Consider the following 19531-nt stretch of genomic DNA (forward strand, 5'->3'; position numbering starts at 1 on the left):
CTATCTGAAAGAGCTTGACCATTAATAAAATGTAGCTGATAATTAATAAAAAATTCAGAGAATGCTTCAGCTTTTCTTAGTAGATTTAAAACAACTCATGGCCGTCTCCAGGATGCATAGACATTGGTCTTCAATTAAGCTGTCACTATTAATAATAGCGTCAGACAGTTGTGTAAAGAAATCCCCACAGGTCAATAACAAATACTTCCCCCTTTGCCCTCCTTGGGAAACTTACAATCAGCAGTACCCTCCTTGATACTTCCGATATAGGAAACAAAGCTCTCCTAGATCGATTGAACCTCTGTGGACCAGCCAGGTGGACTGTAAACATTCGAAATATCAATCTCACCATCTTAAGGGATGGAGTAATTAGCTGATAAATAAGCTGCCCCTAGTTGCTCTATCTTGCATTTCAGTTTGCATCACACCCATACTGCAAGCCCCCTATGGCCACCCCTTTTTAGGGTGAGCAGCTGGTAGGCGTATGTCCACGAAACCATTCACAGTAATTTCATCAAGGGCTCAAAAGGTAGCATATAGTGTGTTGATCCATAAACTTCAGCCAGTCATCATCCTCAATTTTACAAGCCAGGCCTGCAATGTTTCAAGATAACATTTACAAGCATTCTCTGCTAGTGATGCCCATTTCACTGCCCTTAGGTATTCTGTTTAAGTTCATCCCATCAGGCTGGAGGGATGGACTTCCCCATGCTCAGTCAGACCTCCCTCTAGAAGAAGCTCTGCGGCTGGTCGCCTATGCTGGTGCTATCCAATACCAGTCTATACAGTCTGTCTTGACCTCCTTGATTCTGGGGTGTGGGAGATTAATTATCCTGGTGTTATTACTTGTGCTGATACACAGATTCCATGGGCTACACCATTTGCAGCCGGGAAATCCCTCTTTGCTACCCCAGAGAAAGAGCTAAGAGTGGAAGGATTGTCAAGTCCGGGCGGCACTGACAAAACTGCTTTTTCTCGGACAAAGCCCGAACAAGGCAAGACGTCAACCCCCATAATATGAAAGTCATCTATTTGGCTAAGCACCAATCTGGTGATGCATGGGACTGCAAACTCAACTTCAGATGAGTAGGTGTTGCTCCCTCCCGATCCTGATCTCGGTTGCTGATTAGTCGTCTTTACTATCTTCATATCACCTGAAGAAACCACCCTTAACTTGGGAATTTCGTAGAAAAGGACTAGCAGATTTGACCTTGTCAGGGCATTCTTAGAGCCAATGTCAAGAAAGAGATCAATAAATTCCAGGCAGCAATCAGCTGTTTTTCGGTTGGTTATTTGAATAGTATCTGAGCAATTACTTTTGTGTGCAATTTGGCCTTCCACAGCTTCTCTAGTTCTTACAAATACTGGGGCAAAGGATTAAGGCTGGGAGCTGGCCAAGGTTCCTATGGGAAACTAGTACCCAGGCTCCAAGTCTGAACGGTGTCCTGGCCTTCTACACAAGTCGTTGAATTTCATGGTTCAGGTGCAATATCCAACTTCAGTCTCTTGGCTGCTCTTTTCATAAATCGACATTCCTTCTTGGTTGGTCTTTTTCTTTTAGACTGCACTTGATGCTTTATCGCTCCATCATGATTGTGTTGTCCCAGGTTGCCATTGTACTGCAAGGTCGTGTTATTCAAGGGATGCATTATATCATTTATGTTGCTTGTATTGTTTATGGATCTGATGGGAGAGGTGGAGGGGTTAGGTCTTGGGTAGCCATGCTCTCCATTGTATCAGAACTTGCCAGGCTACCACTTGGGACCGCTCTATTTTTACACCCCTTAGGATTGGAGAACAGCCACTTTAACAAATATACTGGTATGGCTAGTTCCTTCCTTTCCTCTTTTTTTGGTTTAGATTTTTCTTCCCTTTACTTTCAATTCCTGTTGTGATATTTGCACTCTTTCCAGGGTTAGTTGGCAATACAGTATTCCCCAGGTTACAGGCTGCATCGACAATACACCTCTGTGCAGCTGCCCCTGATTTTGTCTCACTGTCTTTCCCTATATTCATAGGTTGTGTCCCTTGACAAATAAGGGTCGATAATGAGAGGATTGCTAGCTTTGCTGGCTCTCCTACTCACAATATTTGTTTCTTCTGTCAGTTGGGCGAGCGGCCTAGGCATGTTGTTGCAAACTGAGCCAGTATCGGACATTAAATTAGATTGGGTGGTGGTGATTGCCTTTAGGGTCACCGGATCTTTTTACTCACTTCAGGTGGCCATCTGGGAGGCTACATTGGCAATTTATTGTTCTGGCACTAGGGCATGGAGTATCATGGTCAGCAATGAACCTATATGTTTGGTCCCACCAAATGACTTCTTCAGAAGTGAGAGGACCGACGATAGAGCATTCATAGCTTCAGAGATAATGAATCATGGCAAAGCCTCCAGATTGGGAGAAATACTCCCAGTAAACTGGTTGGCTTGAATGCTCTGGAAGTTGAATCATCTACGCGGGACCCGCAAAAGAATTTCTGCTACTTTGCATAGGTATTTTTATCATGCTCCCCTAGGGGCCTCCTCTGAGTCATCAAGTATAATAAGGCAGTCCAATTCCCCAGTCTCTTCTTTTTTTGCCTTTCACAAGATATATCACTTGCTGGTACTTTTGGAAGGGTGTAATCACAAAACATTAAGGAGCTGGTACTGAGACAGTCATTACCTGGGCATTTATTTCCCAGTGGCAACACATTGCTGTAGGACCTTGGTTATCACAATACTGAGTTAGGTGCTTATTGGTTTCTAACGGAGAAAATCACTGGCTTCTCTGGGCTTCTTTAGAATGCAGGTACCGGACTTGGCAATCTCCACTCAATCTGCCAATGGCTCTTCTGTTGATCTTTGCAAGCAAAGGATCTTGCGGTGTAGCCTAACTTGAGCTTGGGCTATTTGATCATCCATGTCGGCTTCAAACTCTCAGGCATCCCGATAGGATCTTCTTCTCTATGTTAATCTGCACTAATAGGCACTGAACCACTTCTGAATAGGGTTGTTCCCAGATTCTCTGTCAAACTTCTAGGCCGGCTTTCCTTCAAGGACATGGTAGTAGCATTAGCGACAGGTATGGGTGCAGACTCCTTATTGATCTTATGGAAGAAGCTTTTTCATTAATTTCGGAGCAATACTGCTACAATATTGGCGGTAGTGGAGGCCACTGCAGATTCAGCTGCATAGCCAAGTGTACCCTCTGATGTGGTCATCACTTACTTCTGCATGATTCTTTTTCTCTTTGGATGGGTTGTGAGTAATTTGTTGTGGACTTTTAGCATGCATCTCGGGACTACCTGCTTCCTGTTAGTGTGCCTACTCGTTAATGTCATTGCGCTGCAGTAAGGGTTTCTTGATGTTTCTAGGTGTTTCTGAGTGCCTTCAAGGGCAAGAGCTAGGTCACCCTCTTATGTAGGAAATGTGCCCAGTTGTAAATGTTGATGGTAATGATAGATGTACAGCTGCTGGGTTGTCCGATTATTGCAGATGGGGGAACCATGGGAAATAGCAGTAGAGCTGCTGGACTACCAGAACACTATGACTTGTGTCCAGGGTACCTATGAGGGAAGCAGCATGAGCACGCTACAAGAGGTACAGCCTACCAAGGTACAGACAACAAACTATTCTACAAGCAAGCCACACCGGCCTAGCGCTGGCCACCTCCGGTAGTAAGAGAAGTGCTTATGCAATTACCGCCTGCTTGTTCCTGCCCCTTTGAATCCTCTCAGACTCAAGATACTTCCTTTTGTGTCACTAGCTCCAACCACTGACCATTTTTTCTACTGCAATTTGTTAATGTTGCTTCATACAGGCCACTCCTCAAGCTTAAAAAGACTGCCTACCCCTCCTCCGTTTATAAACTTCAGCGAGGGATGGCGTAGATCCTCCTAAGGCCTACAGTGTACCATTGCACCTCCTGCAACACTGCGCGGTAAATCACCCCAAACACAAAAAGAATCTTCTGAAGCAAGCAAGTCCTGCTGCCCCAAAGCGGGAAAAAAGGGGTCTGTGTTTTTTTTACTGGGCAGACTCAGGACGGGATCTCACTATTGTTTGGCGGCGTTCGAACACTCAGAAACTCTTGACGGACGAGTAAAAAAACCACAGACCCCTCTTTTCCCGCTTTGGGGCAGCAGGACTTGCTTGCTTCAGAAGATTATTTTTGTGTTCGGGGTGATTTACCAGGATGCGCTGCATTTACGACAGTGTTCAATCCTGAAAAGACTTCAACACTGAATGTTGACATCTCAAGATTGTATATCGTATATCTTTAATTTCTTCATCCCCTGACGAAGGGTTTGATTTAAACCCGAAATGCATTGGGATTTTGGATATCAAGCTATGATTTTTTGACGTCAATTTAAATGAAATATTAATGCAAATTGTGATTGTGACCTTATGAATTGCTTCTGTTTACACAGGAATGTGTGTGTGATGAGTATTACAGTTCATAATCTGTATTTAATAGTTTTGATTTTCATCTTTACAAATATCTTATGTTACAAGAATAAAATACATGTGTATCAGTAGTACAAGAAAATGACAAATATGTGTTTAGGTTGATTGCCCTATAGCTGTGCCTCTAGTAGCTCAGGGTTTTCCTTGGGCTCATATTTACACAGTTGTTACGTTTAGGGAGCTGGGCATGCCCCCTTATAACTGGAGAGCACGCAAAAATTGTGCACATAGTGAAGAAACTAGATTAACTTTCGAAATAAGGTGTGCAGGTCCACCCTCAGCATAGAGCAGAGAACACAGCATCAATTTGTGTCCTACCTTTCCGAAAAGGGAGGAGAGAAGGCAGAGAGAATGTCCTTGGAGTCTGACAAATGTAGTGTGTATACAATGGGATGGAATACAAAAAGCATAATTACTTGACAAATGTTTATAAATGATTGCCCTTAAAAGGTCTCAAATATCCCTCTGGTAAAATGCTCCAGGAATTTCTTCCCTACATGGCTGAGCTAACAGCTACTTCTGCTTGAAGAAAACTTAACAAATGTCAACGGCTTATGCAAAACAATTTTCAGCTTGCTTCCTAGATATCGTCCTCCTAATGCAAACCAAGGGACAATATCATGAAGTCCCTTGGTTCAAATGAAGAATTAAGTCATGTCGATTAAAAACCTGAAAAATAGATTGAAGAGTATAAGTTGCCCATCAGGGAAGTCTTAAGTCATTACTGAGATAAATCTACTGCAGCAACTTCATGTGTACCCACGTGGCTCTTTAAACCAATCTAAGAAGACATATGTAGTTGTCCAGCCCTCTCCTCAGCTATTTTGGGATCTTAGCTACTTTTTCATTAATATAATTCACAAAATAAGACAAGGGATGAAACCTGTCTGTTTTGGAAAGTTACTGTCTTTTTCTTCTTCCTTTTTCATGCAAGTAAAATTCTCAAAGGAAATTGAAATGATCTTGTCACCATTAAACTCCATCAATGCTGCTTTTGATTCTGCTCCAGCATGGCTATTCAAATAGTTCACTTCAATTGATGCTGCCACCATGGCTATTTCCGTTAGTAGTACTAGACTGTTCAAGAACAATAAATGAGGGGTATGAAACTCCTGTCCTAAAAGAACAATCTATACCAAGCTATTTTAGAAATTTAAAGACCAATTGTCAGTCGGCCAGTACCAGCCAAGACTTTGGAAAAAGTTTGGTCTGCCAATTGCACAGCCATCAGAGTGCTGTTGACTAACTCACCCTATTCAATCAGATTGCAGATCTAGACATGGGAAATAAATCGTTTGCTTGCTAATTGGAACAATGCTCTCATATACGTTAAAGGACAATTGGTGATGCTGGATTTGCATGCTGCATTTTACTTAGTGGACAACTTAGCATTGTTAGCGATGGTGGTCCACAATGACCCCTAGGAAGATCTGGCTCTTACTTTAAGGATTTAGGACAAAAGGTAATTTTGGGCACTTTCCTTCACACGAAGTTGAACACTCTTGTGGAGTGGCGAAGGGCTCTCTTCTCTCTTCTGCATTCTTTAATGTAGAACTTGCTCTCTCCAAAACTCCCGGATCAATCCCTTCCACTCACCATCAGAGTAAAACACTGAGGATTGCAAATCATTTGCAACATGTTGTCTCTACTTAGATTGATCACATTGTGGGGAGAACCTATTCCTCCATTGCTATCAACGAGCCTTAACGTGTTGGTCACTGGAGTTGCTGTAAACCTGCAAATACACAAGGCTAATACATTTACGTCGCATTTGGCACATTCAACAAGGCCAGAACATGGCTGAGTGGTGATCACAGGGCTTGGAAAATGGGGTGTTTCTCAGGTACAACAGGCTCTTTGCTGGCTGCTAGCATAGTCAGAATGTGCTCAGACTCAAATTTCAATCTTTCAAACGCACTCAATTAACTGACCCTTGATTTCTTAAAGATACACTCGCCTTGCATCAACAATGACAGACGCCAAAGGAGCCAGGATCACATGTTACTGATCATTTCCCAGATCAGGCTCAAGAGGAGAGAAGGAAGAATGTCTTCAGTGCAGGGTCCCATTAAGCGGAATTCTCTTTCGAAATATATTAAACACATACCTGATCTCGAAAATTTTTAATAAAGGCCTTCAAGTCTTTCCTGTTCTAGTTGATTTGAAGAGCTATGCAAAGAGACTTTCGGGTCAGGGAGCATTTCAAATGTTATGGTTTATAATCCTTCATTCTCCCTCTCCTTTTGACTTCAGAGCAGTGGCGGCTCCTCCATAGGGGCGTGGCTCCACTGATTTCTTGTAGTGTGAGAAGCAGAAACATAAAATGGTAAAACTACCATTTTATGTTTTTGCTTCTCGCACTGCGAGAAAGCAGATGTGCCTGGAGTGCCTGGTTGTGGGTGGTCCTGCTGTCATATAGCTACTTCGTTTCTATATACTGTGTTAAGTTAGCATGAGCTTATTAAATGTTTAAACGCCATTTTTCCTTTTTAATTCATTTGCACACGACACATAATTGTTATTTTTGCTTTCAACCCAGAAGAGAGTCGTGATTTACTTGAGAAATAATATGTTATTGCTCTGATATCAGCTTTGCTTGGTACACTGTCTGCACTGTGAGTGCTGAAGGCTCCAAGGATAACTCGACACAGTGTTGTTGTGAGGTCTGTTCTTCGCACCTTCATAGACATAACACACATGCTGCTGCCAAAATCTGTCTCTAAGCGGGTTTTTATATTGCTTGGCTGAAAACACACAGACACACTTGATGGTGCTTCGCATGCAGAGAGCTGTTGGAAGATGATGTGATCCTCTGCCACTGAGATTTTGAGGTATGGGCCCGCCCTGCTAAAACCCAAATGAGACCTTCATAGATATAAAATACTATGCCCTAACACCGCCAAAACCAATCTCCACGAAGGCATGAAAGAAGTAGCCGAATGGATGAAAAACAGCCGCCTAAAACTTAATTCAGACAAAACGGAAGTCCTCATCCTAGGATCATCCCCCTCTGCCTGGGACGACTCATGGTGGCCATCGGCCCTGGGCACGGCACCCATACCCACAGACCACGCACGTAACCTAGGCTTCATCCTAGACTCCTCCCTCTCGATGACCAGACAAGTCAACGCAGTCTCTTCCTCTTGCTTCAACGTACTTCGTATGCTCAAAAAAATCTTTCGCTGGATCCCCACCGAAACAAGAAAGACTGTCACCCACGCACTGGTCACTAGCCGACTGGACTATGGAAACACCCTCTACGCCGGAACCACAGCCAAACTACAGAAAAAACTCCAACGCATCCAAAACGCCTCAGCCAGACTCATATTAGACATCCCACGCCAAGCTCACATCACCGGTCACCTAAAAGACCTCCACTGGCTTCGCGTCAACAAGAGAATAACGTTCCGTCTCCTCACCCACGCACACAAAGCCCTCTACAAAATAAGACCCGAATGTCTCAACACAAGACTGTCCTTCTACACACCCACCCGCCAACTAAGATCCTCCAATCAAGCCCTCGCCGCAGTTCCGCGCATCCACAGATCCACCATGGGAGGAAGATCCTTCTCCTACTTGGCGGCCAAAACCTGGAATTCTCTCCCCACTCACCTCCGCCTTACACAGAACCACCTCTCCTTCAGAAAGGAACTTAAAACCTGGCTATTCGATAAATAATGCACCCCCTCCCCAAGCGCCTTGAGACCCTCTGGGTGAGTAGTGCGCTATACAAATTTCTGAACTTGAACGTGAACTATGCTAAATAGGGAGGGTGAGAATTAGGTGTTGTTAATTCCTATTCATTACAGCATCTTAGTATGCTGTCACCATTCACTTTTTATGGACTAGTAACTATGCTGATAACTTTGTTTCTTATAATATGTTTGCTTGCATTATATAAGATACTGCATTTGAGAACCGTGCATTAGTAAATAAATATTTCAAATATGCACGTGTCCTCATTCACTCCACGTTCTGGTTTGAAATGATTATATAGCGAAAGAGTGTTCATGTGTTCCACGATACCTGAGGTAATCTAAGTTCATGTTCTGGTTTGTCTAAACATTGGGAGTTTTTTATGACCAATGAGACACTGTAGCTAGCTCGGTAAGAGGATTTTGGGTACTGAGGTGAGTTTTGGGCCATCCTAATTCACTGAGGTTCCAAATCTCTATGCACAGTTCTGTAGGAGAACGTAATTCCCGCTACATGGCGCCCATACGTTGTTGGCCTTATATCATGACACTCGAGTAGTATATCATTCAATCCTTAACCCCTTCACTGTAGTTTCCGGAAAACGCTGGTGTCGGTAAAAACCTACCTATTTTTGAAATAGGTCTTTTCAAGCTTGAATCTTTCTAAAACGGTTTCCTTGAATTACTACCCAGTTGTGCTACGAAGTTTACTTTGTGTTTCATATTTCCTGTGCTGTCATGGCTGCCATGGACATTCCGCAGCATAGTCGCATTGCGGTGCGAGATCATTTGCGGATGTACAATGTGCCTTTGGAAGGCTTGGCTGTGATCATGGTGGTGAGTGCGGATGCTGCTTACCCTTACAAACTGTTTTATTCGTGGGTGACATTTTCGGAAGTGGACGCAAATTCTGGTGTGTTCCACACGTACACTCCCACGGCTGTACCGAATGAATATACTCCGTACAGGGCACCGGAAGTTCCTATTGACGTTTGGCAGTATCGAGTTTGGTTTAGTGGCGCCCTACCCATCAAGAACAGGCCAAGCAGTGATGTTAACAAAATTCAAGATTCTCTTCAGTCTGTGTGCTGAATGGAAGAGGAGAGGAAAGGGGGGCCAAAGTTCCATTAGGATGTCGAATGCATGTTCTCTCCTCGACATAGTGTCCATCGATAAGGCGGAAAAAAAAAAACACAAAACCAATTGACATAAAAAGGTAAATTGAAAAAAGTACCAGCCAAAAATATGTCCAAGGGGGAATCAAAAAATGTTTTTTAAATAAAGATGCATAAACCGCACAACGTGAGGGATTTTTCGAATTCACTGTGCATCAACGTGTTTGTAAATCAGGCATCGATAAATCAGCAGGATAGCTGTAATCTAGGTCATCAATGTTATTAACGGGAAAAGTGCTTAATAAAGGATTGGAAACAGCAGGCATCTCGAGGGCCATTTCTGGCTCAGCATCAGAAGTAGTGGCCAAAACAGAATTTCTCATAATCGAAGGACAGGCGACTGCCTGTGTCATACTATGAAGAATCGGCCACCCTGTGTATCTTGACATTGTCAATAGAGATAAACTTGTTTTCCTTACGACCTGGAAGTGGTGGTAATATGACTGTTCTTGTGCCCTTCACTCCAAGAACGGGAACCGGAGCTCGATAGGAAGGACCAAATTCTTTCTTGTTATCGATCTTCTCTCGAACCAGTTCTTCAATTTTGGGTAGCCAGCCAACTACTGGGATGTGCAACGCATCATCCGATGTGGAGGGCAAATGTTCCTTTGCAAGACTGTCTCTGGTCTTTTGTAGATCCTGTAAAACATTGCAATGTTCATCTACGTCAAAGGCTGTGGCTTGGGCCACGCAGTCTAGACCGTCGAGGTCAGGGACATACATCTTGATACCAAAGAGCATTCCGTACGAGGTATGCCCATAGAGACCTTTATGGAGATTATTAAGAGCACGCTGCACGCCATTGAGCAGGGCCAACCAGTTTCTGCCAGTGCCTATAACTCGAGCTGTCAAAGATTGCTTTAAGTCACAGTTCATTCGTTCCACTACACTATTACCCTCAGGTCTGTATGGAGACGAAAACTTGACTTGGACCCCCAACGAAATCATAGCATCCTTATACGCCTTAGAGGCGAAAGCCGGACCTTGATCTAAATGGAAGGTACCACAGGCAAAAATCCCTACAAAGACACGCAAATCTCTTATGACAGTCTGTGAATCATCGCTGCGATGGGGCCATACCCACACAAAGCGTGTGCATGAATCTACTGCTACTAAGATGTACTTATACGCAGTATCAGAAGAAAAAGGACCGCAGTGATCTAAATAAACACAACCCAGCGGTTTATTTTATATGTGCAACTGTGTCTGAGGCGGACGCGCAGCAGTTGAAGGCTTAATCTGCTGGCAAATGTCACATTGAAGGACATAATCGCACGTCTGTTTGTACAGTCCCCGCCACCAGGAACGTTGTTGTAGCTGAGTTACAGTGGCCGAGACGCCCGCATGCGCAGACGCCACACCTTCATGCACCTCTGTAATCAACGTAGCCCTGCGATCCAAGTTGGGAATCAACCGTTCCCCAACTTCAGGAATTTTCACATAAGGAACCTTATCGGGACTTAAGTGGTATGTGTACTTCGAAGGGAACCCCATAGGATATTTACCTCCCTTCTCAGAGGCAGCTACAGCTGCCAAGATGTCATCATCTATTTTACTTTTGGACCGTGTAACTGCTGCAACTAAATATTTTGATACTGCAGATTTCGCTGCTTCATCAGCAAGCGAGTTACCGACAGCGTGAACTCCAACACGCTGATAGCCGAGAGTATGAATCACAAACACAAGTGGCAACTGCTCTTTAAGCTCAGCCACTCGGACCCAGATCATCTTATGTTTTATTGTGCTACCCTTGGAATCACGAAAGTCATTTTGAATCCAAAAGAGCAAGTTCTCATTGTAAGACTGGACACAGTAGTAAGAATCACTTACGATAAGTGTTGTCACACTAGGATCAGCGTACTCCAATGCAAGCATCAGAGCACGAAGTTCTACTAATTGTGCGGTGCAGTCCCCTAGTGTCTGCGTCTGCACAACACTGGACTTGAACTCATCGTTCACCATGGCACCGACCACAATGGCGCATGCGGAAATGTAGGCATGTTTGGAGCCATGCGCAGCCTGCGCCGAACCATCACTGTAAATGATGCAATGGAAATCCTCCAAGGGTCGCATTGCTAAAGGAGCCGGATGAACGAATTCATACTGTAAGTACTCCTGCGACTGTAATGAGGCGTCAAAAATAAACGTGACATCCTGGGATGTCAAGGATGCAGCCCATTGAATCCACCGAGGGTGCAAAGCTTTGGAATTTGGTACACTGGTTTTCGTGGCTGCCTCCAAGGCAGGACACGGGGTAACAACCAACATGCGCTTTCCCTGTGACAGGGCAAGTTCCTTAAGAATTGCCATCTGCACAGCCGTCAAAACCTTCTCCACAGTGGAAAAGCGCAATTCAGCCGAAGTGTACAAGTGTGACTTGTAAGCAATAGGTACTCTGTCTCCTTCATTAAAAGTCAGGTACGTGAAACCCACCGTCCCAGGGATAATTCTTATCACCAGGTTCGTCTGGTTATCACGAGTCAGTAAGAATTTAGAAACGAGCAGATCAGCTTGCAAAGACTGCAGGATAGCTGAATGCTCAGGCAGCCAGCATGATTTGGAAAAAGATGGTTGTATCAAAGCATATAAAGGCTTGATACGCTGGGCATATTCCGGAATGTATGTTCTCCCAAAATTCAAGAAGCCAAGTAAAGATTGTAATTTTTTCAGTGTTGTCGGAGCGCGCAGTTGTGCGCATTTCTCCAGGAAGTGAGGAGCCAAACCTTTTCCTTCAGTGTTGAGCTCGTAGCCCAGAAACAACACTGTGTACTCTGCAATGTGCGATTTTGCAAAGTTGAATTTGTAACCCATATTTGCAAAGGTACAAATTATTCCGTTGACTCGACATAGATACTCCCAAAGTTCGTCGTCTGTGAGATATATGTCATCCACATACGAACAAGCATCCGGGTCGATTCTCTCCAAAAGAGAAACTATGCGGGCAGTAAAAATCCCAGGACTATTCTTGTAGCCCATAGGCAAACGCCGAAATTGTTTTTAGACACAGGCGCAAGTAAAGGAGGTCCATTGGGAACTTAGACCATCCAATCTATGGGCATAAAAACCATTGGAAATGTCAAGCGTGGTTTTAAACCGCTTACGCACAAGGCTATTCACTAGGGCAGAGCCGTGAGTATTCTGTACTGCACAGTTACGGCAATGCGAGTTTAAATGCCGGTAATCCAATACCAAACGATACGAACCGTCTGGCTTGTTTACAGTAAAAAGAGGATTATTCATCGGTGACAAACATGTTTCAATTACACCTTGATATTCCAATTGTTCAAGGATTGCCCCGACGGAAGCCTTGGCTTCACGCCGTATGGGATATTGAGGTTGAGGCTGCGGCTGAGACCGTAAAGGAATCTCGTGGCTTGGGGATAATTTATCCCAACCACATTAATTGCGGTACACAGCCGGCGCTAGAGCCAGAGCCCACTCTTCTGCAAAATGCAGCGCATCCTCTTTCGAGACTGTGTTCACGAAACTGGGGAGGATTACCTCCTCCCCTCGCGGTGCTGCGAGAACAAAAGGCGGGGGCCAGTCAGCCTCCGAAAGCAAAATGTCATACGTAGACGAAAGATTTTCCCAAAATACCCCTTTTATGGTTCGCTGTATGTAACCCTCGATTAACAGGACAATTTCAAAAAGTCTATCAGGGGGAGCAACTCTTGTATCAGCTGTTTCGATCACAACATAAACATCAGTCGCTGTCACCTTCAGTAGTGGACGCAGGACCTCTCTCACTATGGTAATCTCCGCCGCGCTGTCCAGCAAGGTCAGAGCCCACATCAGATTCTGAAGCCGCGTTCTCACTTTCTGTGACAAATCGATGCGCTGTTAAGGCCGCGACTTTCTTCTTGGCAAACTGCGGTCTCTTCGGCGGAGAGCCTTCCTGCCGTTCTGCACCGTTTTTCGGGCGGGGCTGGTCACGTCCTTGTTGGCCACCCCAACCCCTGCTGCCCCCTCCACCACCGGTTGTCGGGCCGATAAGTCCTGAAAGGAACGAGGAGAGCATTGTTCAGAAGCCTGAAATAGATCAGGAGATTTAATCATCGCGTGATCGCGCAAGTCATAAACACGTTCCGACTGCGCAGGCAACGGAGACGCAGGACGAGAAACCTGTGTTTGTTGTTGTTGCTGTTGCTTTCCCTGTTTCTGTTTTTTAGGCCAATTCTGTTTCTTGGACTTGGGCTGAACTTCCGTTTCCGAAGCTTGTCCCTGGGGTTGCTTTTTCTCTTTAACAGAAAAAGGCTTAAGACCCTTACTATTGCGACCCACGGTTTTATAAGCCGCCACAAAAATTGTCGCTAACTGATGGGGTTTCTCGGCATCTGGAAGCGCCGCCAAAGCGTTTGCAACCTGAAAGTTCACTGCATCCCCCTTGACATTAGCAAGGATGAGATCGCAAACCACATCAAAGGTGCCACACAGGCGCATACCCAACTCAACCGCAGACTCCGGTCCGTGATCATCTTGAACACGTTTAAGGACCGTAGGCAGCACTGCCATAGACGGAGTGCCGTAGCACCTCGCATAGACCGCTGCAAAAGTCTTTCCCCAAGTCTCACAGTCAACGAATTCAGGGGCCAAATCTTTTGGCAAACTAAGCGTTAGAATCCTGTGTTTCTCACCAGGAGTCGTATTAGGAAATACAGCTTCCAGCTGGTCAAACTTCTCGGCAAGCCAGAACGGAAAATCATCCTTATCCTGGGGCTTCTTGCCCATTACAGCATTGACCATGACGGGACTGAGTTTCAAACCACCCTGTCCGTCCGGAAGCGCCGCACCCCCCGGGGCTCCACCCGGAAGATTACGGCCCAGGTAATGCACTAAGGCTCTAATCACGGCAATTGCGACTACATGTAGTCTCCGAAGTTCAGCCACAATACAATTGCCGTGCAGAGGATGAGGAGCAAATCCAGCCAAAACAAGCCAACTTGCGCCTGGAATGAACAAAGGACCTAACCTCGGAGCGGAGAGCAGGGGGGAGTGGCTTGTCCACTTTGTGGGCTCTGACTGCTTTGGTCAACATGGGGCCGACCAAAGCAGTCTTGCGCACTCTCCCTTTTCTCTATGTAGGCTGCATACAGCCTATATAGAGAAAAGGGCCTGCCATTAGGCACCCGGCTGGGGCACACCGCACCAATCACTATGCTGCCATTACAGCATTTTGATTGGCCGAGGGGAGTGGAGGGAAGCTGTCTGTGGGTGGCTGCTTCCTGTTGAGGAGTGGATGTAAGATCCAGTAAAGCTGGAAGGATCACGCAGGGCACCAGGATGTAGAAAAGAGGTTCTGGTTTATTCCAAATAAAGGGAAAACCAAACCAGCACAGCCAGTCAAGGTAAGAGCTCGCAGCGAGTCCAAGTAACAGCACGTTTCGAAAAATACATTCTACTCAGACATTTAGAACTTAGGTAACCATAGTACCATGAAATCATAGATAAGCAAGTCTCAGATGCACACCTTCCCCTGTTAACAAAGAGAAAAGATAAGAAAACATAAACAAAAAGGTACAATAATTATGAAACATAGTTATTCAAGTAACGGGGCTTCACAACAACCCTAGATGACATACATGGATTCGCAGAAGAATTGGAAGTAGAAAGACCTCCAGAGGAAGAGCTTTCATATGAAATCGGACTAGAACACACAGAAATTTGATTTAAATTCCAAATCCTGTGGTCCTGAGTCCTAACTGCATTTTTAGAAACCTTAATAACACAAATATGCTTTGAGAACTTAATTTTATGACCCGGAAGATTGACAATAACAAAGTCACCAACTTTAACTCCAGTGTTTTTAGCAGATTTTCTGAAATCAAAATTCACCTTCCTAGCCAAACACTTATCCTCCTCCTTCTTGCGTCAGTTCAAGGAAGATTCATGAGGAGAGGAACGTGAGGCAGAATCTTTAAGATGCCTTACCCAGGAAGGCTCAACCAAGATACATGGAGCCCTACCTTTGAAGAAAATAAAAGGAGACTGACCAGTTGAACTGTGAGAAGTCACCCTATAATTCTCCACCATTTTTAGTACCCGCTCTTTCCAGTTGAGTCCAGCATTCTTGGCCCAAGAAATGGTCTCTTTAATCACTCTGTTGAATCTTTCAACCATGCCATTCGTATCTGGGTGGTAAAGAGAACACTTTTTGTGTTTAATGCCCCTCTTCTTTAAAAACAACTCCATTTCCTTTTAAACCAATTGAACCCCATTGTCAGTGAGGATGGATTCAGGATAACCTTCCCTGACTATGAGAACTTCCAAAAATGTAATCACATGACATGTCTCTACACTGGATGTAAACTGGACTTCAGGCCACCTAGAAAATAAGTCCAGCAGAACAAAAATGAAAACTTGCTGTCTATTGGAATGAATAGGACCCACAATGTCTAGAGCCACCTCTTTCCAAGGACCGCTTTGTAGCTCCCTAATATCCATGGGTTGGACCCTCAAAAGCTTTGACTTTTCACTCGTAGCACACACCATGCAATCCCGTACTACTCTTTCCATACAAAGGTCCATTGCCGGCCTACCAGTAAGAAGATCTGAGCCTCTCTTTGATCTTAGACATTTCAGAATGGGACTCATGAGACAACTCCACTAATTCCTTTCAAAGCTCAAGAGGAGGTATTAAGTGTGTCCCACATACAAGCAACTCATTACACACAGCCAATTCATTTTTGACTCCCCAAAATTTGGAAGTTTTTTTAGAACCTTGTTTTTTGGCATGACAGCCATTTCAGATGAGCCTCATTACCTCAGATAAAACAGGATCCAAAGTCAACTTGAGCCGCCACTGACTCTCATCAATAATACCTTCACCAACCACACACACATGAACATCACTGCCACTCCATTCATCATCAGGGGTACCATCAAGGGAGCCAGCAACAATTAATCTAGAAAGTGTATCAGCAACACAGTTTTCTACCCCAGGAATGTACCTGATGTCAAAATCATACTCTTGAAGAGCTATGTATGACCCATTTAGTAATCCTACCAGAGACCAAATCAATCCCTTTCTTCAAGAAAATTTCACATTGTGGCTTGTGGTCAGTTTTGATCAAAAATGTTGTCCCCCAAAGAAACTTCTTAAGCTTCCAGATGGCCCAAAACACAGCAAGAGCTTTACGCTCTATCACAGAGTAACTCGTCTCAGGATCTTTAAGACCGCGTGATATAAATGTGATGGTTTCCATTCCATTTTCACCTTCTTGCTGAAGAACAGCTCCTAATCCCTTAAGACTAGTATCAGGTGTAATAATAGAGGTCTTGGTGCGATCAAAACTCTTAAGCTTGGGAACATCACTGAGTATTTTCTTAAGGGAAACAAATTCGCAATCTCATACTTTGCTCCACTTGAACTCTGTTCCCTTTTTTAAAAGACCCCTCATGCTGGTGCAATGTTCAGCAAAACCTTGAACAAACTTATTAGAATATTCGATCATCCCGAAAAATGTCATAAGTTCCTCTCTACAAGAGGGAGAAGGCATGTGAGAGATCGTGTCAACCAAATTAGACTTAGGAGAAATACCATCCCTTGAAATTGTGTGCCCTAAATAATGAATCGAAGAGGTTGCAAATTGACACTTCTCCAACTTTATAGTGAGATTAGCTTCTTCACGTCTACTCAAAACAGCATCAAGACGATTTCGATGTTCCTCATGATCTTTACCAAAAACAAGGATGTTGTCTTGATAGATACAGACGCCATCACAGCCTTTTAGAACAGTCTATTAAACGTTGAAAAATGGAAGCAGCCTATACCAAGCCAAACGGCATCCAAATGAATCTAAAAGTCCCAAAAGGAGTAATAAAAGAGGTGAAATCTCTTGAAGACTCTGCTAGCTCAATCTGGTGGTAGGTAGACGCTAAATCAATTGAGCTGAAGACTTTAGCGCCACCCAACAACACTAGTAATTCAGCAATATTGGGCAACGGATAGCGATCAACCCCCACACACTTGTTAAGTTGCCTCAAATCCACACACAAGCGGAGGGACCCATTGGCCTTGCGTGCTGTCACAACCGGAGCAATCCAATCAGTACCACTAACCTCCTCAATTATCCCACTTGCCTTGAGCTTTTCTAACTCTCTCTTCATTTCTTCCCTGACAGCTAATGGCACGCTTCTAACTTTACATCTAGAGGGTTTTGAGTTGGAACGCAAGGGAATGTCCAATTTAAAATTTTTGAGACAACCAAGATCCTCTCTGAAAACATTAGGAAATGTGCATCTAATGTGAGTTTCAACAGTGACATCAGAATTAACACAACTAGTTTGAACGTCATGCTTGAGGATGATGGGGGATGAACTACTAGGATCTAGCATGACACCTAAGTTTACACCTAAGTCACCCTGGTGGAACCATCTGATGATGATATCACCTTTCTGGGAGATGTGAACTTTACCTGAAACATAACTCCCACAGTACTCAATGAGACCCAAAAAATAACCACATAAAGGTATAGGCTCACCGCCATAAGCTAAAAGAACGTATGACCGGTTTTAGAAGGGAAATTTTGCTAGCAAGTTTTGTTTGATAAAAATCCTTAGAAATTATCGTAATCTTAGCCCCTGAGTCAAAGAGAACTTTGGTGGGTTCACCTTCAACTTGAATCGTGTCATCAGGAAAAGATTTTTGTTCTAAGGTAGAATCAATTTGGACAACTATTTGTCCACAGACAAAGTCTTCCTCAATAATACTAGTTTCAATGCTCTTAACTTTCAAATCAGAAATCTTGCTCTTACAAACCACAGAAAGAGGACCTTTCTTCTTACACTTGGAACACACAACATTCAAGGCAGGACACTTTTTATCATTGGCAAAAGTCCTACTTTGTTACACCTAAAACATTTTGGAACAAATGTATTTTATTTTTATTTTACAACACTATCAATTTTAGATACTAGCTTGGGTTCTTCCTTGACAACTTGAATAGAAACTTGCTTGTCCTTCTTCAAAGTATCAACACATTTTAGGGCCTGTTCAATCCTTTTTGCCACCTGTAAAACTTCATCCAATGAAGGTTCGTTTCTGAGCCATAGTTCTTCACAAACCTTTTCAATACTGCATCCAATTGATCCCTTATTCTCTCATCCAGGGAATCACCAAACTTGCAAGAAGAAGCAAGTTTTCTTAGATGAGTAACATATTCTTTAACAGATTCTCCCTCATTTTGAGGTCTCTTAACAAACTGGTACCTTTCAGGTTTGGTGCTCACCTTCGGCAAGTAATGTTTATCAAGTATAGTGATGCAGATTTCATACTCATTAAGATCTTTGCTCTCTACATCACTAAGCTCTGAAAGATGATCAAAAACATCTGGCCCTTCTGAGCCTAGGCAATGTAGGTAACTATAGTACCATGACATCATAGACATGCAAGTCTCAGATGCCACACTGGAGCAGCATAAAAAGTGCGAATTGTGACTCGGCCAGGAACAGAGGCCGCCTGGAGAAGGTAAGTTTTATTTTAATTTAACTAAAAGAAGGATTCGTCATACACACACAGTCACACGCACACATACACACTCACAAAGCCATACACATGCACAAAGTCATACACAGACACTCAGAAACACACAGAAGCACATTCGCACAGCCAGGCACACAATCAGAGAGACACAGGCACACTCACACACCCCAAGTGCAGACGTGCAAGGAGGCACACTTTTACACACCACATGCAGAGAAACACCTGGAAGCACACTCTGTATTACATATGCAGACATTGTAAATAATCTTCCAGTGTGTCAAGATAAAAGCGTGCGCTCATTTTCAGGGTGCAACAGCTGTCAGCGTTTGAGAGTTGAAATGGGGTTTCTGGACGCTCAAACTGTGATAGAATGTTGTTTCAACTTCTGTGGTCAGTACTTCTACATGAATGACGCTTTGCCATTCCCGGTGGGTGAAGCAGGGGTTTCCCAGTACTGCAGTGCATGGCTCCAAGTGGTGTCCCCAATGCTTCGAGACACTGGTAGATCATGTTCTGTGACGAGGCAGCCTATTGTGCTTTGGATGTCAGTGGGAGACCGTGGCCTATGACGTTGCAGCTCATGGAGCACACTGCGACTGGCTCTCGTGCTTTTGGATGTCACTGATCTGTGAACTCTGTCACCACCCACTGCCCCCTGTGTTTTGGGATGTTCTTCTGCGACGTCAAGGTACATGCAGCCCTCTGCCGCCGTGCCTTGTTTGGGATGTTC

General features: G+C 44.1%; 2 protein-coding genes across 2 annotated transcripts in view; both read right to left on the minus strand.

The window, feature by feature from the left end:
• Positions 1–19531, minus strand: part of PHEX (phosphate regulating endopeptidase X-linked) — a 1438972-nt gene that overhangs the window by 166958 nt on the left and 1252483 nt on the right. The window lies entirely within an intron of this gene.
• On the minus strand, positions 1473–18697 carry LOC147697881 (uncharacterized). Its single transcript, XM_086933588.1, has 5 exons — positions 18384–18697; positions 16081–16222; positions 10735–11840; positions 6047–6185; positions 1473–1619 (listed from the first exon to the last, which is right to left on the minus strand). Exons 1-5 carry the CDS (start codon positions 18695–18697, stop codon positions 1473–1475), a joined length of 1848 nt encoding a protein of 615 aa, XP_086789714.1.

The sequence above is a fragment of the Lissotriton vulgaris genome, chromosome 8 (assembly GCF_964263255.1).
Source record: "Lissotriton vulgaris chromosome 8, aLisVul1.2, whole genome shotgun sequence".
In the NCBI taxonomy this organism is placed as follows: Eukaryota; Metazoa; Chordata; class Amphibia; order Caudata; family Salamandridae; genus Lissotriton; species Lissotriton vulgaris.

Bases quoted from the DNA above. Each gene is read 5' to 3' on its own strand.
- LOC147697881 (XM_086933588.1), bottom strand. From the start codon at position 18,697: ATGTCATGGTACTATAGTTACCTACATTGCCTAGGCTCAGAAGGGCCA. The intron at 16,223-18,383 runs GTTTGTGAAGAA...TACACTTTCTAG, and splicing joins TTGGATGCAGTATTGAAAAG to ATTAATTGTTGCTGGCTCCC. The intron at 11,841-16,080 runs GTAATGAGGCTC...GCTATCCTGCAG, and splicing joins TGGATCCTGTTTTATCTGAG to TCTTTGCAAGCTGATCTGCT.